Source organism: Phallusia mammillata, chromosome 1 (assembly GCF_965637545.1).
Source record: "Phallusia mammillata chromosome 1, kaPhaMamm4.hap1.1, whole genome shotgun sequence".
In the NCBI taxonomy this organism is placed as follows: Eukaryota; Metazoa; Chordata; class Ascidiacea; order Phlebobranchia; family Ascidiidae; genus Phallusia; species Phallusia mammillata.
The window spans coordinates 17766618-17793910 of NC_137252.1; the positions used below are offsets into that span (position 1 = coordinate 17766618).

A 27293-nucleotide genomic window follows, 5' to 3' on the forward strand; every position below is an offset into this window, starting at 1 on the left:
TTATGGCATGATAAAAAATGCACCCAGTTTTTAAGTGATGCTTCGCATGTTTACATGTTTACTTTTTAAATAACACACCGGTTTTGATTTTGACATGCACCACTGCACAATATGTAAACGTGCGTTTCTGCCTTGGTTGCAAGTTTGTCACAAATACGGTTTTTGTCTTGTGAGTTTATTGGAATTGAGTTGGCAATCGACACGGAATCAATATGGAGCGTGTTTTTAGCCATTCTGCTTACTAACGTTATCTCGTCTCTGTTTAAAGTGGTAAAACTCGTTTTCTAATTGTCTGATAATACAGTTTACAGTATGGTTCAAATACGAAATACCGCGATAATTTCCCGTCCACGTAGTTAACAAACATCGTGAGATGGTCATCAGTGTTGGATATAGAACATGTTTTGCAGTGCAAAATTTGTCAGCCCCTCATAAAAACCAAAAACACTATAAACATAACTTTATTCAGACAAATAACTATAACACTTTCTTTGCAGTATATTTCATCCACCTGCCAATTAACACCCTTTCTGTATTAAAGCAATTAAACACTGTTTTGGTGTAAGTTGTAAAACACAATGGCACCAACTGTGAACAAAATTAGAGTTCGACTATTGTTTGAAATGCCACCACCTTTACCTCTGTCACCCCACTCAAAATGCTATATGTTTCTAATAAATCGATCAGAGATGAGTTGTGTGGCAGACGTTGAACATGCCATTGCTGTCAAATTTGGGTATTCCAATACAAAATCTCTTGCCCTTTCAATTGGCAAATTTGTTCTTTTATCAAATGAGGATATTGATGTAATCAGAGAGAATGATGAAATCACTGTCAGTGTTGAAGACTCTGTGGCATTTATAGACTTGATTTCATTGCCAGGAACCAACAGCAATTGCCAAATTGGTTCCGACATACCATCTGTAGTATCAACTAATGATTTAACAACAACAAAAAAGCGGTCCAGGCATGAAAAACATTCGTTACGAAAGGCAAAGAAGAAACGCAAGTCAGGTGTCACTAGTATTGATTCAAAGAAAAAGAAAGTAAAGTTAACAAAAATCAAAAGAAAAACTAAAAGGTTGTCAATCAATCCTGACAGTAATAATGGAGTTGTAAATGGACCAGTTGAAACTGATACAAGCAAAATGATGGTTTCATCACATGCAACTGTTTCTGAAGAACACTGTCCTACAGAAACCAACAATAAAGAGGATATTCCTGGAACACCATTTTGTGTCACATCAACAGTACAAAATACTGACAACTGTCAATTGCCCAGTGTTGTAAAATATGCACCTACAATACCAGATGTGGAACCAGTGATTGTTAAAGAGGAGCTGGTTGAACATGGAAACATGTTTTCTGAAAAATCTGGTGTACGCACCAGAAGTAGTAAGAAATCTGAGATACCACCTGTTGCTGAACAATGTCCAGTAAGTCCAACAGGGCCAATGTGTGACTGTTACGATGACCTGAGAATACTATCATGGCCTCCAAGAGTTGGGGATGTGATTGCCTACAAAGAACTAGAAATGACTGACAACTATACTCCTGCCATGTCTAGCTTTCGTGAGGCAAAGGTTTTGGAAATATCAGGAAGCAAACCACAAAATAATGAAAAATGTTTGCATGTTAACATATTGTGGCCAAAAAAGATTACTTCTGCTAACGTCAAAGGAAAGTTTGATTTAGATGTTGAATCTGATCCGCCTGTTGAGAACAAATGTAATAGCAAGAAAAGGTTGCTTAGTTGGGCAACTCTTATTGACCCAAGACTGATTAAATAGGTCATTAAAATGTAACAAAATGAAAACTAAAGCTTTTAATTTAAAGTTGCTGAAGATAAAGTTTATCTAAAAGGAGTTTGTTTTAAAATGCAACATAAAAGTTATCAAATATCTCGGTAGTTTGTTTATTTGTTCTTAAATTAGGATTTACATTTAAAAACTGATTCATTTTTCCACAATGCTTATTTTACCTGATTTGTTAAAATCATGTTTATCGTTATTTTCTTTGGTTGGTAGCATAAACTTTAATTTACCATGTTTTTGCTGGTGGTTGCTGCTCTATTGGCCATAGTTGCCTACTACAAATGGATGTCTCCCAAAAAAAAGGACTATGAGGTTCTTTCACAATTCTTTTTGGACAAGGATTGGTCATTGAATGAGGAAGCAGGCGATCTTGATCAAGTGATTCGGCGATTTGAAATAAAAATTCCCACTGAAGAAATTGAAATTCTGCAGGATAAGCTAAAATCTGTCAGGTGATTAAATGTATTTAAAGAGATGGTTATAGTTGCTGTATGGCAGGGGTCCCCAACTGTGGGGGTACTCGTACCCCTTGGGGTTTGAACATCAAGGGGTACAAAGATCCTTGGGTCACAAAGCAGCTTTTCAAACAGATTTCACAGTACAGTTTATTTTGGAATTGTAAATGATATTCTGCTTATGGCATTATGGTTTTTGCTTTTAAAAAAATAATTATCCACAAATAATCATTTTTTTTATTAAAAAGCCTCATTGCCTCCGACAATGCTTTTTCACTTGGTGCCAGCAATGAGCAACAAAGCACAAAGTTAGGAAGAAAATGCACAGATAAAGGAGGTGTTTGATTGAGCTATAAAAGCAATTTAATTTAGCAATATATATATACATATATATATACCTGAAAAATTCCATTAGAATTTTTTGGGGTTTACGAAGAATACTCTGGCCTGACAAAGGGGTACGAGCAGCAAAAAAGGTTGGGAACCCCTGCTTTATGGTTTAAGTTAGCAATTGCCATTATGTGTATATATTTAATTTTCTAATTAGTAAGTTGTTTGTTTGTTAAGATGGCCAGAACCATCTTTAAAAACATCTGAGTTTCGTTACGGTGTGAGGGATGATTACATGAAAGAACTGGTTGGGTATTGGAAAAACGAATACTCTTGGAAAAAGCAAGAAGATTGGATGAACAGCTTTGATCATTTTAAAACCAAAATCGAAGGCTTGAATATTCACTACATTCATGCCAAGCCTAAAATGATCAGAAAAGGAGTTGAGGTAAAAGGTTTTAACCATTTTTATTATTTCTTTGGGTTAGAGTCAAAACAATAAATTATTCACATTGATTTTATACCATAGGAAACCTTATTGAATGGGAAACTTTCTGTACATTTTTACTTTTATTTAGCACTACAAACAGTACAGAAAAATATGCCATTTAATTTTTTTAGCCCCATGTAATTTTGATGACACATGGTTGGCCTGGGTCAGTTGTGGAATTCATGGACATTCTTCCCATGTTGACTGATCCTGCCAACTATGAAGGAAATGAGGTAGACACATTCACAGTCATTTGTCCATCAATTCCTGGGTATGGCTTTTCTGATGCTCCACAGAAAGAAGGTTGGTGCTGAATATGACCCATCACCTCTTTTAGTCACTATTCACTACATTATTCACTTATAAGTTATCTTGCATTTTAAGGTTTCAATGCTTTCCATTGTGCTAGAGTTTTTCACAAATTGATGCTGAGACTTGGATACAAAAAGTATTATTTACAAGGAGGGGACTGGGGGTCTTACATCAGTACTGCAATCGCCATGTTGTACCCAAGGTATGACTAGCTTTCTGTTTGTGATTAATATGTTACTGAGATGACTTTTTTATGCTAGATTTGTGACATTGATTGTGTAGGTTTTTGTTCTGCAAATTTGTGCATAAAACAACCTGCTGTGTGAAATATAAAACGTCTTAATTATCAATTTTTAAAATATATGATTAGTGACTTGTTTTTTTAGCAATATTAAAGGAATTCACACAACATTGAACACATCACAACCAAGAGGCATAAACTTTCTCAAATTGATAGTTGGTGCCTACTTTCCATCCCTTTTCTTTTATCCTGATGAAGCAGCTATTCTATTTCCTTTAAAGAAAGCATTTATTGAATTGTTACAAGAAACCGGCTATATGCATTTACAGGCAACTAAACCTGACACTGTAGGTAAGACAAACATACCATGTTATATGTGTTGTTTAAACCCGGGTGCAGTATAAGGGAGTCTAAATTCTACTCCTGGTAGTACCAAAATGCCTACTCTTATGATTTTTTTCAAAATCCTACTACTTGCATTGAAGGAGTCTGACTGTGACTAGAAATCCCTCACTTTCTGAAACCTCTGGCTGGTATCCTGGTCTAAAATGAAATAATGGTGTATTTTTATTATGTAGGCTTTGCTTTGAGTGATTCTCCAGTAGGACTTGCAGCATACATTGTTGAGAAATTTTCTTCCTGGACTGACATCAAAGGAAGGTAGGAGCAGAGCTTTAATGATGCATGCTAGATTTCAACCTTAGTTTGTGTTTAATTATTTTAGAAATCACAGCAGGAAAAGTATTTTCATGAAATATCTGATAAACTGAAATATTTTTCTTGTTAGAAACCACAATGATGGGTTGCTTAGTAAATACTGGAACAAAGACAAACTTCTTAACAATGTGATGATCTATTGGTGGAACAACAATATCACATCTTCAATGAGATTTTACAAGGAAAACTTGGGACCTTCAGCTTTGCGGGACGCTAATCCGTAAGTCTTTGTCATAAAGTGGTGATCTAAGCAGTATTTTGCAGAAGAAAAGTAATTAATGTCATAAGCTGTTACAGTTTTATTAAAAATGGCATTTCATTCCCCCTCCTGTATTGTAAACATTTGCTGTGCGAAGAAAAACAAGTATTAAAAATTTATAATTTATTTTGTCAGAATTGTGGTCAGGGTTCCTGCAGCTTTCGCTCACTTTCCCAATGAGTTTATCGGAACTTCAAAGTTGGCAGTACAGCAGAAATTTTCTCGTCTTCTTCAGTACACCTTAATGAAGCGAGGTGGCCACTTCTCAGCATATGAAGTTCCTGCAGATCTTACATCAGACATTCGGCTTTTCATTCGAACTGTGCAGGTCAGAAACATTTTAATGTATGTGTTTCCGTTTCTTTTTGAACAGAACTTGGAGGTATCTATAATGTGTGTACAGGAAGATTTTTTCAGCTTTGATCTGTAACAAATGACAAGCAGTTGATTTAATAAGTGAAACCCCCCCTACCAACCTGCAATGTTTTGAACTAATAAGCCTCATTTTACACTGTGAAGAGAGCCTAACGTTTTAAACCTTTAGGATTTTACAGAAAATTTGTACAATACTATTTGGTATGGTATAATAAGTGTAATACATATTTCACTACAAAAGTGAAGAAATAAAACGAACTGTTTGTGTCTTTAGCGTTTGGAAAGAGAGGAGCGTGCAGCTGAAATTGAAGCGCGGGATGTGGGAGTTTCCCAGCTGGATAGAATGGAAAAATAAGTAGAGGTCACTTTGTAAAAGTCGCCCTTAATGCAATTCCCTATGAGAAATCAGTATCTTACAATTGCTTAGTGATGCACTATATGTTGTTTTTGTGTCGCAAATCCTGCCAAACATTACTATCAAACAACAATTTTCTTCATGTCAAACTGTACACTCAGATCAGATTAGGCAGTGGTGAAAACTAAACACAATTGTTTAAAACAATTTCTTTGGTCCCCGTTTCGGTACAATGTTCAATATATTTTCCTGTGACAAGCAGTGTCCTTTGCTTGTGTGTTTAATTTTGTTTGAGTGTTTTCTTTTCAATTCACTAAATGCTTTGTTTTTGAAAAAAACATGGGTATCAGTTCTGTCACAAGATGGCGCCCAAAAGCTTCACTGATTTTTTCTCGAATTTTCTTTTGAAGCAAACATGTTCTATGCGATTTCATACATTATTTGGTAAAATTGTTACGCTGTGTTTGTGAATGATCAAAACTGTGTTAAAATTCTGTTTGTGTTCTAATTGCAGAAATAAAATAAGTTTTGCTGTGTGTCAAATCTTTAGAAGTTGTGACAATATAATATGTGATAATAATGATGTGGTGTGAATTGCAAATCCCAGTTCACACTTGTTTTGTACGGGCGCCTTAGACCAGATATAAACCTAACTTCATTAAACAGTTTTTTTGAAACTTATTTTGTTATTTTTTCCACTCATGTTTGTTGCCATGAACTAGCATAAAAATGCTTGAAATGTCAAGTTACTAAAAAATCATTAACCAATGATCACATATAAACGTCACTACACTTTATTAAAGGAATTCATATTTTTTGAGAGTCATCGTGACTGGATTTTTCTGGCCCTTAGTAACGACCCTTCTATGTCTCACATTAAAAGCTCAGCTCCTTCACAATTGTCCGGCTTGCTTCCCTCTTAGGAGCCACTCACAATTGACGTGTGACGTTTTCATTTATTTTGAAGTAATCTGGCAAAAACGAAGACGAAAGAAAACACTGAACGCAATAGAAAACAACGACGGTTCGCGATAAACAAAAGGTAATCGAAAGTAAATATAGGCACATCTACGACAGCAACACATTTGTGTGGGTTGTAGCCATCTCAATATTGAAATAATCCGAAACTTGCACTACTTTTTTTAATTAAGTTCAAAACGAATATTTTTCAAGTTTTTAAGCCATGGCTGGAAAAACATTTACCAAGAATAGATATTGAGGTCATTGTGCCATGGAATCTGCTCCAGTTTTTGGCTTATAGAATATGAAAAATGGCGAACGGTATAGTACAATCAATGAAAGGGGGCATAAGGGAAATTTTTCGAGAGAGGAGGGGGCTCATACACTCGACGAAGAAAATATTTAGTTATGCTGCGACTTCGTACATTATCAAAATTAAGCACAAAAACATCGACGAAAATGTTCGACGAACAAAACTAAAATGTGAAAGACAATAAATAAACGAACGCAAAGGGGCGACACACCTTATCTGCTGGCGACGTGAAACAACCGAAATAGCAAAAACGGTGTAAACGACAAAACGATAGCAAGAAGGTTTGTAATATCTTATAGACTCCACATTCTGTGTTTCAGGTAGCAGCAACCAATAAACCTGTGTGTATATTTAGTAACGGTTTGTGTTCTTTTTAGTATCAAAAACAGGACACAGTTTGCCCGTTTCTTTAAAAGCACGCGCCATATTATCTCAATTTTACACGTACTTTAGGGCAGTAGGCCAAGAAAAAGAGGTGTTTTGACAAATTGAAGACAAGTTGTCAAAACCAACAGAAAAATGCAAAAAAACGGAACAACAGTAAAAATCTTTTTAGCTTTCGGATTTGCTGTGATAATAATAATGATGATGGATGTGTTCGTGTTGGTGACGTTGCACCGAGCCAGAAGTGTCTTGCGACAGCGCTGTTGACAACTGTGGCGTATTCGGGAAAGCGCTCATGGCGCCTGGAGGTAAAATGTTTGCGCGCAGGTAGCCATGGTGGGGTTTCCCTAAAGTCGATACATTCCCGGATGACTTCTTTCGGGTTTTGGTAAATTTCCGCCGCGAACTAATGTCGACAGATCGACTTTCCCGTGATTTCGGCTTTGATAAGTTACTCCGTGATGTCACAGTCGTGTCCCGTGATGTCATCGATTCGTGTTTGTGAACGTGGTGGGTGAGTGAAAGCGAATCCCTTTGTTTCAGCGACATGCTGCGCTCAACCTCGATCCGCCTTTCAGTGCTGTGTGTGATCGCTTGCATCGCTTCCTTACTCAGCGGTTCGAAGATTCGCGATACTTGGCTGCTTGCCTGGGCAGAGTCGTCACACCCGTCATCGCCGCTATATTCGGAATCAGAACTCGACTCTGACGACGAACTCGGAGCTGAGGATCCCCACCCGCGTGCGAGTCGCTCCTCTCGGGCCGAGTCGCGCTGAAGTTCGCGCAGTCGCAGGTACATGGTTTCCCGAAAACTTTGGTCAAAAGGTGATTGGTAACGATGCGCGTGTTTTCGGTCGTCACGGCAACAATGTTGTTTCGATGTGCACACGCGGTGGCGCTCCCGAGACCGTGACGAATGGTTTGAGCGCTTGTCCGATTTGTGGCACTTGGTGCAAGAGGTCGGTGTTGGTTTTGATTCTTCGCTGTCAACGCCGGGAATCTGTCGGTAGTGATGCCGGCGATCGGTGGCATTGATTTCGTTGACGACGCCTGAATTCGTTTCAGGACTGCAGGAGCTGCAAAAAAATCATTATTGTTTGGATGGTCTCACTGGTATAAAAATCATGGATTTAAAATTTGATCAAAGTTTGCATTTCAAAGAGATACTGCGTCTAAAAACTGTTTGAGCAACATATTATCTACAGACACGATCCCATGAATGGCAGAGCGAAAAAACAAGTTCATGCGAAAATTGGTCTAATGTGGGTCGAATTAAGCGCCGGGGTCGGGATCCGCGTAAGAAGATTAACATCGGGTTTATTTTACTGGCGACGGAAATGCACTCTCGGCTGGACTTTCAACTAGCTGCTGTGCGCTTATCATAACAGTCAGATGAAGAAAAATAAACAAGTCGCCCACGGGCTTCGCTATACGTGGATTGTCGCACGTCGGGGCAGCGATGCAATGGACACGGTGAGATGTCACCCCGATAAAACACGCATCACTTGTGACTCGGTTTGTATTTCAAACTTGTTCACATTCGGATTTAAGACGCTTCGCGCGGCCTTCGCAGATCGACGCAGTTGATAGGGTTCGAGCGAACAACATTACTCCATTAAACCCGTTACTCTCAACAACCTGCGATTTTGCGTGATACAGCCCGGACCCGGTTTCTTGCTATGTTTGGGGTTAAACATGTAAAGGGAAAATTACTGAGTTAGGGCCGATTACGGGATTTGCACTGACGTCATCAAGGAAAAAATTTACCCGGAAGCATTTGAAACAGTTTTTTTAACTGGTCTATGAACAGACAAGTGATATTAACGAAACGCGCTGCGGCTTATGGCCGAAATGAAAATGACGTACGGTAAGAGAGGTCGATATTTTTACTTTCTTTTTGACATTTAAAAGCGAAAAACTATTTATACATCTATTCTTGTCGGCATTTTTAAGTTACATTTGCTATATCACTACTGATATACCCCTGGGATGCCAAGAAGTTGATAAACTTCAAAGCATTTACACAGCTATTGAGAAATTCGTGACTCATTCGAAAAGAGGTTTAACTGAGATATAATTTATCGCCAAATCGTATAACCACGAACAATTCGGCGGAGTTTATTTGATTTACTTCTCATTGGTCGTCACGTGACCTATCTGTCGTGTCATCGCTGTTTGTGACGTCACATGTCTTGTGCATCACCACGATTGATATTGCGAAATACTTTGATCGCTTACATCTCTACCCTGATCGCAGAAGGTGCGACGTCACTAAAATGGAGTTTAAACGGTGCAGGTCGCTGTGAATAAGACATCGCATATCAGATGGCAGATAAAGTCCGAACATGGACTCGAGAATCATTTTGGCTCCTTTGGTAAAGCGTTAAGTTTGCCCCGTAGAGTGGAAAATGACTTAACGATGAAACTTCAAACGGGTCACTTTTTGAGAGGGCAATTTACCGATGGTTAAGTCGAGCACGACCTATGCACTGATTAGCATCACATGGGGGAAAGTAAGTGATGTTTTTTGTAACGCATGGTTGGACATGCAAGTTGCATTCCGCTCAAAAATAAACCCAGTTCAACTACGCTGGGGTTGTGTATAGTGGTTCGAGCGGTGGAACGATTACGTAACCGTTTGACGCAATAGGGGAGGGGAGCAATTATAGAATCTCCTTCTCTCTGAGCGTTTACAAAGGTTGCCATCCGACCCCCGAGGCAGGAAATTCGGCGCAACTGATCCAGTGGGTAATCCGGCGGCCCCTTTGCCTCGGTGCAGACCAAACGCAGTCGCTTTGGGGGCAAGAGACGCTGCGAGATCGTTGGAAAGGAAACCGTGCAATCTATGCCAATCACATTGGGCGGGTATGGGGAGGCGTTGCTTTGTGCTGCACTGATACAACTTGACAATCAGTCGATACCGTTAGAGTCACAAATTCAATACTTGTGTTCTACCCTTTCTAAAAACTGTACAAGTTGTTGCGATCGTTGCTTACCTTTTGTCCTGTGTCTGGTGGTTTCGTATATTTCCCTTCTCCGTGACGTTAGGTGAGGACGACCGATGACGTAGTAGCGGCGTGAAGTCAGACTGGTCGTGACGTAAACGATTGCGCGCTTTGGGTTCGGGGGTGACGGACAGCCGCACTCGGACGCGGTTCTGTCCGTCCGAACACTGACCGATGCTGCTGTCCAGTGCGTCTCGGATTGAACTCATGACTCGTAGTAACTCCTGTGCACAAAAAAGCTTTCAAAATGTGAATGTTAAGAATTTTATACAAACGTTAAAAAATTAACTTCTTTAACTTTACTCAATCGTTTGATACCCGAAAGTGTAAATCTGTATATTTTGTGACAGTGAGAATCAATAAAGTAAAGCAGTGTCTGACCCTAAGTGACAGGCAACATTTTTATCGACGATCTCTGTTTTGTGTTCTATATATTCCAAAGTTGTATATCGACTGGTTTTGTTCTTTGGACCCGGTTTCCTTATTTAGCGGTTTATGACAGTAGCATTGGACAAAAAATCGTCGGAAAAGAATTTATCACAACGCATTTGCGCAAAATGGCGCCGCTACTGAGGGGAACTTAAAATCATTCACTCAATTCTTACCAGCCGTCGCCTGCGTCTTTCGCCGCGTACTCTGTTTATTTACGTACCACCGGATTATGGTAAAGCCGCTTTGGCGGATAAATCGACAAGATGAAACGGTTCTGGGAGAACTCTGACACTTGACATCATACCAATGCGCGCGGTACTTTCTTGCTTGCTACTATCGTTGTTGCAAATAGCCTGTTTAAAAGTGGAACTATGTGTAATCACCTGCTTTTGGACACCAACAGCTTTTTTATTGCTAGGATACAAGTCAGCCGCTTACTTCAATCACGGCGCGTCACTCAAGTTTGGTGACGTCACGGGTTGGATATTTTCAAAATCCGATTTGCCGCGAGTTGCTGTAAACAAGCGCGTTGTGGCAACAGCGATGTTCGAGAACTGATACTTTTAGCCACAAAAATGTATTGCCTCGTCAATGGAAGGCACTTTGCGAGTTGCTACACAGCGGCGAACAACCATTTCCAGCAATATGAAACAAGTTCCAGATCAAAACAGGTTTTTGTTTTTATTGTATTTGAGCCCATAATACAGTAAAGGTCTTTTTTCGCTAAACAATGAGCCAAAGTTTAATTTAAAGGCACAACTAACTCCTGGTTCAAGTGTTTGTGCAAGAGAATTGTTTTCGCTTTTTTCGCAGCGCGAGAGCAAATGCAGATGAGCATCAGAGAACAACATGAGAAACACCTATAAGGCGTTCGAACACAGAGAAAACACTCCCCGTTTGTTAGAAAAGCGAGAACGCGCACACTGATCAACAAGTCACTTAGCATGTTTTCGCTGCCGGCCTGTAAACCACATCACAAACGCCTGGTAGATATTTATAAGCGTTAAGGAGCGCGCAAAGGGGGTTTGAGTTTATGTTGTGGCGTCCTTCGCCTATTTGCACTCGCGAAATAAGCAAAACGACCGGAGGGAAGCCAGAAGACGACATAAAAGCTGTGCAGTCAATTCCGCGCCGGTCCAGGCATAATAGCGCGCGGCACAGATGTATCATCACCGACAATTATGATCACCCAAACTAAGCTCGCCAGCGCGGGTGATGAAAGGCGGCCTGGCCACGTCATACGATGCCGCAGCTCAATTTTCAACGATTATCTTTCATTACCGAGCGATTTGCTTGCGCACAAAGCAAAATCCCACGTAAGCGACAAGCGCTACCTCCTCAAGGGGGCCGACAAGCTCCAGTGATGACAAATCAGGATCGAAACGACATTTGTTTGTTGTTATTTGAAACTAAAAACTCTCGAAATAAATCCGACCTATACTGCGAAATCCTTTGATTTTTTTTACTATGGCCTAGTGCCAAACGTTCCCAAAGGTCCAAGTCGAGACACAAACGAAGGGGACGAAATGCTAAAATATGGGATTTGACTCTTTTCAGTCGACCAATGACTGACAGCGTCTTTCACACTAGAACTGAAGTTAATCTTGCCGTCGGAAGGGCTTTTTCGCTCGTCACTGTACCATAGAAGACACGCCGAATTCCAGGATTAATGTTCTGGGGCGCAGTATGTATTGGGCGCCCCACAAAAGCGTGCCAGGTGGCCAATAAACGGCTTTACTGAATTCCAAACCTTCCATCGAGGAGACAAGAAGCCGCGGGGATCAACGCAGCATTGGTAATCAACCAAGCGCATCCAGAGTTTAATCAGCGTCGTCAAATTATTTCCACCCTTCTTTTGTCATTCGCTGTCATCCCGCCGCGACTATAAGTAATAATATCCGCCGCCGGCTTTGATCTGTTGTGATAAAGCGCCTCAACGGGCGCATATAGAGCGAGGAGCGCAATAAAATCCCGCCAATACCCGTCACATGTTGCCCCTTTCCACCGCACCCGACCCCAAATGACTTCCACTTTGCTGCTGTTCACAAGTCGAGCGCGTATATATGAGTCTACAGGGCACGAGATCAGTCAATACGAAGGCAATATAGACAACCGCGACAGAGATTAAAGCCGAGCTGGATATCCGCGCATTGGTAATAAGCACGATGAGGTGGCGTTGCATGGCAGACGTTCAATGCGCACTGCTCGAGCCTTATTTGGCTTTGACACTTCACTATTAGTTCTGTGATGGAACAAACTGTTTTCATGTTTTTATCGCCAATGTTGTCTTGGGCAAATCGCATCCGGCGCCGAATTCCCGGCGCCCGCGGCGCCACAGGGTCACTAGGGATCGCCCCTATCGCATCAACGTGTTCACAGCTAAAGCCTTTAATTCGCGAAAGGTCAACATCCGCGCGGAAGGCAATGCGTGGGCCCGGGCAAAAAAACAGCCACTATATTTTCGCACACTGACTAGGACCTCAGACCACCCGTGCGACTAATAGTGCGAGGGTCGGTAACGCCAAGCGGTTTAGACTAAACAAATGCACGAACACAAAAAGTTGCACTGCAAATACAGTCGTCAAAAGAAACGCCTCACCTCATCACGTGATTTCCCTGTTTCGTGGTTGAGGCGGTTCTCAAGCGAGAATGTCCATTCCGTTTCACCCTAAAAATGAACAAAGATCAAGGTCAGCATTGTACGACCGAAGACCTAACCGTGGTAATGTAAAAGTTTACAGTACCTGCTCGGTGTCTGTAGGGTCGCGTTCTATTGAGAAAGAACTCCTTTCAAGGAACTTACTCTTAGCTTCAAGGACTTGTTCCTTTTGAGGTAGGTTCACTAAAAATGAAATAAAGAGTTTTAACTTTGCGTCAATGCAACACAAGAACGAAATTTCAACAATATGAAAACAACACATTTCTTCAATCTGACACAAGGGGTGCGCCGAGAAGTGATCTCTCGTTGACAATCAGTGTGCGTTGTGTTGTCACAGAGCTATCAGACTGACGATGCCGCGGCGCAAACTGACGGAAGTGAAAGCGCTAAGCCCATTCGTAAACAGCCTTTCAGAACCAAGTAACCTCCGACCGACAGCTCCCTGGCGCGCGAGATGCTTCACAACAACAGGGGGTGCAGTAAAGGGGCGACGAAATTGACCTATGACGTCACTATGTGCTGGCGTCGTATTGCTGTGAAGCCTGTGCTTTCTAACTCGCCAAATCCGCACCATCCATCACAGTGACATTAGGGAGGCGTTGTCGTAAACTGGCGCTAATCCCGCGGCGATCTTGGCCTCTGCTTTCCTGCAGCGCGTTTTAAGCGATCGAGATATATCGCACCCTGCGCAATGCTGTTGATTGAGCAGATAACAGCGGGCTCCACTACACACTCAACAGACACAACTTTGCGGCAATTTCACGTGTACCCACCCAAAACAAGTCAGATTTGTGGCTTTATTATTACACAGGGTAAAACCCCCGGTAAGAAAATGCATTGGGGAATTTTTTGTTTGCGTTGCCTCTACACAAAATCTAAAACACATGCAGTGAAGTGGCCGATTGGTTAAACAGGCCAATCACAATTCAGGTGATTCCCTCTGATAGAAACAATTCAGTCAAAATGAGAGGGCAATTTATTTTCCGCCGAAATTCGTCGCTCTTTGATGCGTTCTGTCTGACCGGGCTCCATGACAACAATTTAGATGACGAATAGCGGAGGCATTGGCCAGTTTCAAAGACCTCCCTATCCCCAAACCCCGACTTCGGCTGGGAAAGTGGCCGCAGCGGTGTGGCTCAACGAGCGTAAATATGTCGAGTGGTGGCGAGTGTCCAGGTGCCATAAGAAAATCGGGATGAGTGTTTCCCGTGCCCTCCCGTGCTTTTGTCGAGGGGGTTCAATCATGCAACGGCAGGAGGCTCGGGTTTCGCAAAATCGCCTGAAATTGGTGGAAACCGAAGTCGCCCTGCACAGTTTATCTGGTCACAAATCACCCGTTATAAGTTCTCCCAGTTCGCAGGCCTATAGATATTTGCTTTCAGCGAATTTTATACTGACATCTAATGAGCATCAACGGGCTGAATTTGTCACGTGATAGCTTAGTGATTGCAAAGGTAGTCGCATAAGGTAATGGGGAGTTTGTATTGTCTGCGTTGCACAACTAACCAAGCAAATAAACTTGCATTTTCTAGGAAACTAATCGTATCAAGGTTTTATACAAACAGTTTTACTGCAGGACTTTTGACCATTACTCTGCCCAAACCATCCCATAAATTTCTCACAGAACTTTAAAGTAGGCCTCGCCGACATTAAACTTATTGCCGGGAGAGCACAACCCCATTGGTGGTTATACGTTCAAGGAGATTCGCCTGAGTTCAATAACAGCCGACGTTGACCAGAATCCCAGACTTAACCCGGGTGACAATAGCGAGGGAGACCACACACATAGACAAGTATATGACGCTAGGTTAATTACAGTTTCGCATGGTTGCTTTTATGTGCGGCCAGCGACGTTTACCTTGATGTGCGAGAGCGAATGCCAGCCGGAAAGCTTAAGTTGTGCAGCTCTTGTAAGCCGGGCCACTTACAAATAATTGTTTTCCTTTGATGCTTGCGCCAAGTGGGCTTCCGAGTCGCAACCGGTTCGATGGTTATCCAACCGTTGTGCCCATCACACCCGTAATCCCACTAGCAAGACACTTAGAGCTACTCTATAGCGTTTGGTGAAAAAACGAGTCGAAAGTAAAAAAAAACTGCAATAGTGGCTGTGTTTTGGTGAAAAGCAGTGTCCGATAAAATACCCGATTTTAGCAGCACACCGGTAAAATGTTATCGCGTGCAAATTACTATACTGACCCATCTATGTGTAAACAGTAGTGTAAAGGGTAATACTTCGATTTGGCGGATAATCGAGGCGCGGCTACAGAGATACCCCTCACCTTCACCCACTTTTACCCCTCCCCCTCCTCACCTAACTTTTTGCAGGACCTCTTTTTAACTGCAGCAAAAGAAAATTAGCATACCAACTACAAAACAATAATTGCAGCTTTTCGTGACAAAAAAAAACTCCTGGTTGCATGTCCCTTGCCCAGTGACTGACCTTTGCTGGACCGTTGGAAGTAAACACCCTCAGCATACATTAGGAGCATCAATAAAATTATGGGTCCCATTTAATCGGATTAAGCGACTTTTAATTGCCGCGCCTTGCGAGCCAAGCATAGCACAACCAGTGGACCGGAATTGATACGGGCGGGGACATTTTCGGTCAGATACGTTGCAAGCTTGTTGTTGTGAACCACCGGTGGCTTTTTTAAAAGTTTCTAGTTTATGGGCTTAATTAAAATCACGTGTGTTTATTATGCAGAATTCCCAAATCCGTTTCTGTGTACACAAACCCAAACACCTGGGCAAACACAACGAAAAATAGTCGATTTATGATGATCCATTAAACTTTTCTCTCATAACTCCTGCCGCATGAATATAAAAGTCGGCCCCAGTTGCGATAAAAGCTCCGACCTATGACGTCACAATCGCCGTGGCATGCCTGCGTGGCATCCAATGCGCTAACACCACACCCCTCCAGCACGCTACGTGACAAAGACGCTTGTCACGTCACACACTCCACTCCAAGAGACCCCATTTTCACGCTGCCCCATTCCCCTCACCCATAAAACGTAGACCCCACGCGCGTAATGGGGATTTCAAGATTCAACTTCCTGTTGTACGCTGACACTTCATTGTGACGTCACGCACTACGTTGCCGCGCGTCGAGTTATTTTTAAAAGCCGCGCTTTGATTTGGTATCTACGCCAGGATGTGGAGCGTGGAGCATGAACAACAAACAAAAACTACGCGAGATGTAGCCTACGTTTCAATCCTCTTTACGCTATTTCGGGCGCAAACCTCCCTGGCAGAAAATAACACTATTTTCGCATAGATCAACACATACAAGCCCAACCACAGGAATTGTAGCGTCACAAAACATCGCGCATTCTTACCTCGAAGATCGACAGCATTCTCCAAGCATCGAAAGGATGGTGTCTTTATCTTGGCCTCATTACCACCATCAGCGTTAGGCGAAAATGCTGACGGAATCTGCAACAAAAATTAAAATATGAATGTCGGTTCATGCAACTTCAAAAGGCCACGAGAGTATTAAAAGTTACTGACTACGAGACCAATGTTTTGTGTTTAGGGCTACATGGATCAGCTTTTACAACGCGAGTGTCTATAAAAGTAACTCCATATACTTTGCCACCGCCTTGTGTGATTGCTTAGATATGGTGAACATGTCAATTTTGGAATGCACTTTCTTGCAAAGAGATTAAACACGGCCGCGACTGTGCAGAAACCTCGAAATACTTGAGACTGACTTTGGCGGCTGCTTTGAGTCTACAGCAGCTCTATGATTACAACCGACCCATTGTGACGTAATACGATTAACAAAACAACTCAGTGCTGGCGGTGGTTTAACTTTGAAGGCATACGGAGAGCTGCAGTTTGTTATAACAGACAGTTTATTCGTGGTCATCCTTTGGATTTCAAATATTGTAATAGAAAAGCTGGATCCGTTTAAAATCGATCAAAAGAAAGTGCCATTCCAGTAACTCGTGACAATACAGCAAATAACTTATTTGATCAAAACATTTTTTCAGTTTAAAAATTGCTGCGAGACTTTACTAAGAAACATGCGTTTTTGGATCTTTTCACTAACTCAAGGTCAAATTTGAGTTTTTTTCTCGCTTCATAACCACGATTATATCTCAACGCACTACTAAAGAGTTATGGGGCGTTGGCATTACTTGGGGCGTGTTTCACAACACTCTGGCGTTGCCAAGTGAGCGTCAAGTAAATACGTTACACGACTTTCAACGAGTATTGTCACAAAGCCCAGCAAGGTGAAAGTTAACACGATCCTGTGATGTGCCTGGTTTTGTTGGCATGATTGCCCATCAACTACAGTGAAGAAAACAAGTGTCATAAATCACACAAGAGTATGGTATTCCCGTTACATCGCACCATAAGTCTCGGTGTACCTCTTTGAAGGCGTGTACATCTTTTCAAGTACAACATGTTAGTTGATAATAACAGGGTGCGTCCAAATTAAGTGCGGACCTTGTCAACGCACAACAAGCCTAACGACTTTGATCTCAGGGCCGCGGCAAAGCTTGTTTGACGAAGCTTTAGTAGTTAAAAGACGCTTTATGGAGATGTGAAAAAGAATTGAGCAAATAGGGGCAGCGCGCTGAATTGCGGTTAAGTACACGCCGCAACAAAACAGCGGTTATTTTACTCCAGCTAAAAATTGCTCCAGGATTTCCAATCATTTATAGTTATACAAAATGTGAAGCAATTGTACGAACATAGCCTACTTAAAAATGTAAAAGTCACAAGCAGATTCATACAGGTCGAATTTATTTTAGTACAATAGATCCAGTACACATACAAGTATAACCTTTGTTACTGTGGTCGGTAACATTTCAAACCGTGGCCGCTAACTTTTCAAACCGATGAATCCCACGGACATGCTCAATGACATTAACAGTTGCCAGGACAATATATCACGCGATAAACACTGCTACATAGGAGGTCAACAGATCGGACGGCAACGTGGATAGATTGGACCAACAAGGTTGGCAAGGTCAATGGCGCATCCCTCTGGTACAAAGCGCCTTTGCGTTCATCCATTCGACGCGGATTAGAAAAACAAACGCCCCATGTGGACCGGCCGCTTTGCTCACGAAAACGAACGCGTGTCTGTCAGTCATGCCATTTATCATTTCTGCATTCGACAAATGGGAACGAGGCAGATACACGCCCATTTATGACGCAGCAACGTGGGGGTATGGGGGTATGTAAGTGCAGCTTACCATTTCTATGACGAATTATAATTTGGCTGCTTTCATAGGGCGGATCGATTGCAAAACCCAAAAGGGTTAAAACATGGAATTCGTGTACGTTTGCATTTGACATTAATTTCCAATAAACATCTTTATTGCCAAACGATTGTACATTGCATGCTCATCAGTTAAGTGAGTAAGGATCTTATCTAAAAATGCAGAAACTTCACACTTTAATGCATTCGATGACTAACAGTACACTAAAAGGCAAGATATCTCCTATCTGCGTGACAGTTAAAAGGCGCACAATTCGCCCTTGCAGTGAACGCATCGCCTTGACCTGGGGTACAGAAATGGCATGTTAATCCCAGGGACGCCACACTAAAGAGATATGGCGCGCCCGGCGGACTGACGTCGCATGTATATTTAGAAAATGTCAAGGCTGGTGCAACTTGATGTTACCAAGTGTTTCAATCCGCGCAGCCTATTGTAGCCAACCGCGTCTTTTCGAGATAATACAATGTGGTCAAAGGTTTAGATTTTCGTTTGCTGATTACGCGAAAAACCTTCAAGTGATTTCAGACTGTCAGCTGCGTATGCTTGTCCATGTGTAAAACCTGTGTTTGCTTCCGGTTGTTCGCGTGTGTGCACAGTTGGTTTATGCACACCAACGCTGGTGCAACGATGCGTACGAGTCAACAATTCATTTGCCAAAGCGCGCATTTCTAATGAAAAATGTGAGCTGTCATGTTTTCATAATGCTGAAGTTCGGCCAGCGACATCGGTTAAGTCCTGTCAGTTTCGCAGGACGGGCTTAAAGCGGCTTCGTCCACCACGGCCCGTTTTCCTAAACACAGCTGCACGTCAACTTTAAAACTGTCGCACAAACTGGCACATCAACTTGAGTTTACAGGCCGGCGACTGCAAGAGTAAAACGAGACGACAGACGATTGGCCAAGATGTGCGGGTGGCCTGCTCTTAACCGCTGGTCCAAATCTGTTGTCTAGAAAGTGAAGCGAAGTTGCCGTTCGCCTTGCGAGCACGGTCGGTCGTGCTCGGCCCACACAAAGCGCCTTCATCTTCGTGCATTAACTGAAAATCTCTTAAGGACCGCTTTACGGTCGAATGCTCGCGAACTGGTCACCGTTTAAAGTGCTGGTAGAAAAGCAAAAACTTGCAAGTACAGATTCCGGAATTGTTCCATGTAGTGCAATTGCTTCATGATGTCACGCATACCTTCGCAAGGCACACAGGTAGGTCGCTTCGAAGTGGTCGTGTTATTCTGTCACCAGGCGTGCAATTTGCCTGTCCCGCAAAACCAAGACGCACAGCCAAGGCGAAACGTACGAAGGCCTTCGGTTCCAATCCGCAACACTTCAAAAACACACAACGCACAATGAACAAGACACACAGCGCCGCCATCAAAGCGCGTGTGATTCACGCTGATCAACGCGTAACTTAATACCCAACGGTTGGAGTGCGGATCCATTACACGGCTGTTTCTTGTCATAACCGCGTGCAGAGGGCCTTGATCTTCAAGCATTTGGGGGCAAATCATTCACAGTGCTGTCTCCATGGGGACCTTCAGTTTACTTCCCAGCAACAGGTCGCGTGCAACAGGCCGTAACGACACCATCGCTCGCCAATTGTGCTAGTTTTTCACGACGGAAGAACACGCCGTGCGCTGATGAGCGAAATTTCAACGGTTGTTCAGCGTTTACGGTCATTAGCCCTCAGCATAGCCACCGCAGCGTTTGCAGTACGGGTCTGGAGACCTAAAGGCATCGAGTGGCCTGTTTTCGCGTTTCAACGGCCGCAGTGTCGCTTTGAAGTTGACTGATTACGCTCCCAGTGCGGGGGCTGCCTTGTTGTCTTCCCGCCCGCAAGCAAACGGGCTGGCGAGTTACCGCAAAAGCGTGACTGGAAATGAAAGACGGATGAGACCGGAACGTGATGAATGCACGCGGCTCTGGCTTGCACCCACCTGAAGAGGGAGCCAACAGCTTTGACGGCAAAACCGACGCACGCGATTTATCACGGCCAGTTACCGCTCAGTCAATGTTTATTCGTCCGAAACTCCAAAGTCTGATGTGCGCGTGCCAGTAGTGGGCAGAAGCGCTCCCAATAATCCATATGTCGTTGATGCCAAAACAGGTGGCGGTCCATTAGCCGCTTTGATTTTACCATCTTTAAAACGTGCCGAGCGGCGACATGAAACCAACAATTAAACCGTTTTAAACATTGTCGGACAGTACGTCTGATGCCGGCGCAATGTTGTGATACAAAACACTTTGGCGATTTCTATGCGTATTCCCTTCACGAGGGAACAAAACCCTTTGACGCGCCAATTTCCCCGCAGATTTTTTTGTGCGCGTCCGCCCAGGACAAATGTCTTTCGGCCGCGAAATTAGACACCTTCTGTCGTTTTGCAGCCGGGTGGCGTTCAAACATCAAAGGGCGATGTCGCAATCGGGTGAACAATGCCCAAGGGTTTTATTTGTACCCGACCAACCCAGAGCCAACATATCTAACCCCTTGTAAGATAAATCATCAAACCGTTAATATTAAAAACGAGCCCTCCCAAAGCATTTGATCCTAAAAACAACGTCATAGCTTACAAAATCAGATTCTCACAGGGCACGATGACATGCAGTTTAATGTGCGAAAGATAAGAGGGTCGCAGTTTATTTGCACAGCGCGGGCAATTCCATAAGGCGACGACTATTTTTACGATTGAGGGTGCTTGGGCGATGCAAAAATAAGTCGAGTGTCCCACCGGGCGGACTACGGAACCTTCTGTGACGCCATAATAACAGGGACAGCCAGGGCTCTGAGCGCGTAAACCGCCAGGGCACTTAAAAGGGTTCACCGCTCGCAATAGCAAGCCAGACGGAATGGAATTTCAAACGCCACATAATAAACAGGTAAGCGGGGGCTGTCTGGGCAAGGGGAAAGCAAAAAACAGCTTTGGCCCGCTTCCATTTAAAAGCCAGCCAGGGGGACTGATAGATTGCGTGCAACGGTAAGCCGGAGCGGGCATAAAAGCGGCGAGACTTTTCTTTGCGAAAAATAGCAGTTATAAGGCCGCGCCAGGGCTAAATAATTGTCCAACAGCGCGGGGAAAATGCGCGCAAATAGACGCGCCGCTGCCTTGTTTGCCGTCTTTATCTGTTCCAGGCCTTTCCATTTCGCTACCCAAGCGAGTACTCGTGTTTACTCAAGGCCTATGATCTTTGCTACTTAACCGAGCAGCGGTAGGCGCTAACAACGGGAACCCACCACTTCGGATGAACCCGTCGAGCTTAACATATGTCCTAGTGGTTTTGCAAACACCGCTATAGTGGACTCTGTTCACCCACGACGATTGATAAGTATCTTATTCTAATAAACGTTTATTTCCAACATTGAGTATACCAGGCGGGAAAGCGTTTTCTCCAGAACACTTTTGTAACAAAATTATGAGCAAGCAAAGGAAAACTTCACGGATATGAATTTTTAACAAGGGATGTTTTACGATGTTTTTCTTGATTTAAGACATCCGCGTTACCGAAGCGGGGTCGGAACATTAAAATCTACACAAACAGCGCATAAAAATTTATAAGGCCGATTCGGAGGCTAATAAACACAGGGCTACACGCTGACCTTTACACACAACAGTAGGTGACTACCATGTCAACTGGTTGGTTCAAGCGGGAGATGGTTTCAACGGGGCAGGCACCATAAGAAAGTCTAATCGCCCTTCATAACCACCAAAGCAACAGTCGAAAGCCGCCAGATAAGAGAGCATTCCTCATTGGGGCGCAACTATTATACGTGTCAGTCAGGCCCTGAGAGATAAAAAAACCTCTCTTTCGATTTGACCCCGAACTGCTGGCGCTTGCCGCGCATAGTAACGCATTCCGTACGATAAACTTGGCACGACTGGTATGTTATGTTAATGCGAGCTAAAAAAGGTAGGCACTTGTGACACGAAGGTACCCGTATTCGCAATATACATTCAAACACCAAAGTTTTGTCTTTGGCCACGGTTCTTATATTGTTTGAGTAAAATTGGCATTAGCAATCAACAAAAGACCTGGATAAAGCGAACAAAATATCCAAACTCGAAAACAATATGCAGGCATAATTAACTCTAATCCTGTTAACCAGTGAAATGTAGTGGTTCTGTTTTAACACTGGTTGCTTTCTGTTTTCTTGGACTGTTACGACTCACATTTTCAACGCGTGTTCTTAATCCAATTTGAATTTCCTGTTTGAAATCGCGTGTGTTCCGAATCCTGTAGCTTATTTCCTTAATTGGTCGCGTGGAACTATAGACGTTGGCCAATTAAAAGCCCTCTGTATGTACACAAGAGTTGGACCAAACGTTATAGGAGAAACAGCGGACTTACGGATCAAAGCGGGCAGCATTTGCGCAACGACAACAGAGGTAGTCCATGTTCAAAGCAAGAGCACTGTTGACATAACAATCACGACGTGACGTAACAAAACCGATCGCGGCGGCCTGACTGCCTGCGGTCAGGGGAGTAGCGGGTGGAGTTAATTGGGTACGTGAATTTCTATGCCAGAAGGGAAATTAATGCCGGTTAATTGACTATGTATGACGTGCTCTTGAGCAGACAACAAACATTGGTGATTTGTTTAAAGTGCTTAATTGGCCTTGAGTCGCCGTGAAATGACGAGCGACACTCGGGAACTACAACAACGGGCGCCGATTAATTAAGACAGGTTATGACACCGCGTCTTGTAAATTTGACTTTGACCGAACAAATGTCAATACTGACACGAAAAGCGCAATTCAGCCACAAGATATCTTGACGATTACTTTGTTATCGGGTTTTCCTAAATCTGTTAAAAACTTACTTGAAACCTTGCTTTATAGTTTGCCAGCCAATTACAGGGAAAGCTCCAAGACCGTTTCGACAATTTTCCTTGTTCTCAAGAAACTTCTTTCGAATAGATTTAGGAAGCTTTATGGGAGTTTAAATGTATTGAAGGTTTACGACCCACATAGAAAAATTCCGCATAGCAGCAGCGTTGCAGATTTTAGGCCAAAGCTCAGCAGCCGCAGCAGTATGAGCAGCTCAGGCCTCAGCGGCGCAGAACAAACACAGAAATAAGCCGCGAAACCGGGCTAAAGTGGGCAACGCTTCACTTGCGTGCAGCGACAACCAATTTCGTTGGCGAGATGATTATCTGTCAGTCGAAGTGCATCGCAGCAGACAGGCCACCGAAAAGGTAAGAAAACGAGACGAGCATATAAGTGGATTGGCGGACGAAAGATGCACATACACTTCAAATGACAAACGCTTCTGGTCGATCTATACTAAAGGCGCTTGGGCTAACCGCCAAAATTTGCCGTTCCGAAGTTAAGCAACACTTGATAATGACGTCATGGGCCGAGCGGGCAACAATTAGTCACGCTTGAATGAGCGTCACGCGCGCATTTGCTTCTTGGTAATAAACAGGGAGGTTATAGAAAGCTTAGTATCTACCTTTGTATTGCCATAATCTTCTCGATGAGCCCATTCCGCCTCTTCCGTTCCTTCCTGGCGGACCTTGTTGCACGGACACGCCTGATTGCACAATCGTGGGCTACGGTCTTTGTCCAATGACGTCGGGGGCGCAGCGGTGGGACAAGCGTCACCTTCAAAAGTCAATTTTTGATCAGTAAATACCAAACCAACGGTTTGTTGTGGACACATTTACTGAATTATACGTCGTAACAATAAACACTTTGTTTAGATTTTTGTGGCTTTCCTAAATCGTCCTTAATAGTTTTTTTGGGGGTGGTTCACGAAACACCAGGACTAAGCAGCCAAGCGACCATTGTAGGAAAATACGTTGTATCTAATTAGGAAACCGGGAAACGTTGAAACAAGTGTTAGATTTTAGGACGCCCTTTGCCCGGGCGCTTAAGCCGCATCCGCCGCGCACAGCAAAGCCGTAACTCTAAACCGGTGCAGTTACCAAATCTGGAACAACAAGGCCCGTTCCGTTCTGCCGAAGCCCACACAAAAGGCCTAATGTGAGCGGAGCGCACAGAAGCGGACAAAGGGCGGCAGGACTTCAAAGTCTCGCCTCCATTTATCCCTCGGTCTGTACAGGATTCGTTGATCAGATCAACTACGAACGAACTCGCGTACACGGTGACCAGGAACAAGATAAGACTACACACCGGCGTGCGTGCGCCTTGTAAAGCTTCACCAAAACGAATCCACGGCTCCCATTTAATCCGCAGCCGAGATACGATCTTTCAGGAAAGCGGCGAGTTTTCCCATACAAAGGGGTAAATATTTTGGGTTCGTTAGCGCGGTTTGCCTACTGGGTGTTCGGTTATCGGTGGCCTCCAGTTTGGGCATGATGTATCCCCAAACACAAGCTTTGAAGTCAACAATACAACGGATAACTGGTTGAAACTGTGTTTTGCGTGCAAAAACCCCACGCGATTTCATTCTTCTACAAAGTTTAGGTGACAAACATACCTTCTGGGCTTTGTCTTTCCGACGTCGGTCGACCTTTCAGTCCTGAAAAACACAACGAAACTTTATTTCTTGACAATACGCTTTTTCAACACACGCTTAATTCACGATGAGGATATTTTGGTATGGGAAAGATTTCGATCTATTTTGGCAATTTTTTTTCATGTCGGCTTACCAAACATTTATGTATTAATTTATCGCAATGCCTTCGTTCACGAGACGTAAAAAGGTGCGAAAATTGAGGGCGGTTTCTTTTACCACTTGGAAACTGTTGCTGCGTGCAACCATGTGGCCTCTTGCTTTTGGCAAATGGTCGGTGGCTTCGATGCACTCGAAATCGAAGACGACATCAAACGACAGTCGACGGTCGATCTCGGGCGTGTTTGTTTTTGTAGTGTTTTTTATCGCGGCACTTGCGTTTCAGCGTGCTCTGCCCCCCGCAAAATGAGACAGCACTCTGCAGTCACAAACCCTTGGGGCAATTTGAAAAGACGCAATAACGTGTAGCTGATGCCGTCGCATCTTTCGCATTACCGACTCTTTTCCCCTCAAGGGAGGAAAATTTCAACACATGTCGTTTATTGGAAATTATGTCTCATGAGCGCAATACACAATGTGCCGTGGAGAACTCACAGCATCGCAACTGACGGTTCGATAACATCGAGGACGGATTCGCAGCAACGGAGTGGGTGGCAATAAAATCGATATATTAGGATAATCCCCGCAGAGGCTGGACAGTGGAAACTGGTCTTAGAGATTTGGGCTCAGTCGAATAAGCCTTAACGGTGGAGAAACGGATAAAACATGGATTTTTTACCGTCTTTCAATAAACAAATTTTGTCAAGTTTATCACATAATTCACAACTGGCAAGTACTTTTAAGTGCGAAAAAGTTCAACTTACGTCTTCGTCCCGTTCGTGGCTTGCTGTGTCGAACTCCCATAGTTGCGGTATATCCAAAATTTGTCTAACCGTAAATCCATGTGCGCGCACGCGCCATTCAGTTTCAAGAATCCTGGCGGTGAGCCCTGAGCTGCAGTTCGCTGCAGTTCATTTAAGGTTTCAGTTTAATAAATAACAATCGTGGACACAGAGCAAAATAAGTTTTAACGCTGTCAAAAACATTTGCATTAAGTTGCTGTCTTCAAATAAACGACTACACCAAGATAGCTAAACAAACGTAGGTTATAATTTGTACAGAATCCCAGGAAAACTATTCTGATCTGCATCCTAAATTAAACTGAAGCTTCAAATCACAGAAAAATAGGCGGCGAAATATAGTTTTCTATGCCAGTATAACTCACTAGCAGGGATAAGCCGCCGCGTCCCTCAGCTGGAAAGCGGCGACAATGTTCACTAACCACTGAAACCGGGTCACTGGTCGTCGCACACTGACGTCACGCAGCGAAAAGACGGAAGCTCGGAAACGTTTGCGCTTCCAGATATCTTCGTCGCAGTAAAAACATCCGTAACGATTGTTCCAAGCAAATCCCTTTCCAGACGTCCCGCTTGGCGACAAGAATATTCGGCCGCATAGACTTACTCCCCTCGGTCTATAACGCCACTCGAAAAGTGGGCATTATCTACCGCTACTATTATTATGAACAGAATGCAAATTATGCTTTATTCTGCCAGTATAAGTATCTCTCGTGTACTTCGAATAACTATTACACGCAGTCAGGATTCTTGTTGATTCGTATCCGGTGTAGAAATGCATTTTAAATTAGGTCAAAATCTCATAACTTATAACACCGAACAAAGCACCTCGTTCTTTCAAATGAATTTTTAAAAAGATGATCGGACTGACCGCCGCTGGTCCGACTCCGAAACCATCTGGCAAGACGCTGACGGTCGGTGTCCGTTGGGATCGGACAGTGGGCCAGTTGGGATTATGTCTGCCACTTTTCTATTCATTCCGTCACTGATTTAATCAAGTTCTCGTTTGCGGGCGGACGTAATGTTTGCAAGAGATTCCACTTCACTCGCCACAACAGGATATGAAGATGTTTTGCTAAACCTCAAGATTTTTTTGATTTCGTAACTGCAAACTCCTGTTTTAAACTGTTGGCTTCTTTGCTACAAACATAATTAGCCTAGCTTCGACATTTTTGTCGCTAGTGGAAGTTGGAAACCAATAGCAAAGGTTACTTTGAATTCAAAAGCTGATTGTTTTATCGAGTTTTTTTGCATCTTGCAATTGCCATTTTATCGCGACAACAATTAAATGCCACACAACGATGGTTTCTCTTTCGCCATTGGTCTGCTCTTCTGCTGGTCTCTGAAGGATAACCACGTTTAAAAGTCTTCGCCGACTGCCACCCACGGTTGCCACTGATTGTCGCATGAACCGTTTCAATTAGAGGGCAGCGCGACAAATTATGTCTAAGGCGAACCACGTTATGGCCGCTGATTAAACAATTACCGAAGCGTGGCATTACATCTTTGAACTGCCTATTTTTAAGCGAACAGTCTTCGATTACAGCGCGGCGCTACATTAAAGGCCTGAAATCGGTTGAACGATCTGCCTTGTAT

The 27293-nt window shown here is 43.2% G+C and overlaps 3 protein-coding genes across 4 annotated transcripts; 2 read left to right on the plus strand and 1 right to left on the minus strand.

Moving 5' to 3' along the window:
* The first annotated feature begins 465 nt into the window (after positions 1-465).
* On the plus strand, positions 466-2027 carry LOC145238268 (uncharacterized). Its single transcript, XM_080101389.1, has one exon. It carries the CDS (start codon positions 579-581, stop codon positions 1788-1790), a length of 1212 nt encoding a protein of 403 aa, XP_079957515.1. The 5' UTR covers positions 466-578; the 3' UTR covers positions 1791-2027.
* A 17-nt stretch (positions 2028-2044) lies between these two features.
* Positions 2045-5891, plus strand: LOC145238259 (epoxide hydrolase 1-like). Its single transcript, XM_080101376.1, has 9 exons — positions 2045-2266; positions 2837-3047; positions 3221-3392; positions 3474-3603; positions 3788-3993; positions 4221-4302; positions 4430-4579; positions 4754-4946; positions 5268-5891. The coding sequence occupies exons 1-9, from the start codon at positions 2046-2048 to the stop codon at positions 5346-5348; spliced, it is 1446 nt and encodes a 481-aa protein (XP_079957502.1). The 5' UTR covers position 2045; the 3' UTR covers positions 5349-5891.
* A 393-nt stretch (positions 5892-6284) lies between these two features.
* On the minus strand, positions 6285-25893 carry LOC145222306 (uncharacterized). Of its 2 annotated transcripts, XM_080088406.1 has the most exons (8): positions 25665-25893; positions 24766-24807; positions 23776-23927; positions 16439-16535; positions 13186-13283; positions 13041-13109; positions 10001-10233; positions 6285-8080 (listed from the first exon to the last, which is right to left on the minus strand). In XM_080088406.1, the coding sequence occupies exons 1-8, from the start codon at positions 25702-25704 to the stop codon at positions 7174-7176; spliced, it is 1638 nt and encodes a 545-aa protein (XP_079944532.1). In that variant the 5' UTR covers positions 25705-25893; the 3' UTR covers positions 6285-7173. The 2 variants fall into 2 exon arrangements, with proteins under 2 accessions (XP_079944532.1, XP_079944538.1); XM_080088412.1 differs by lacking the exon at positions 24766-24807.
* Positions 25894-27293: the final 1400 nt, after the last annotated feature.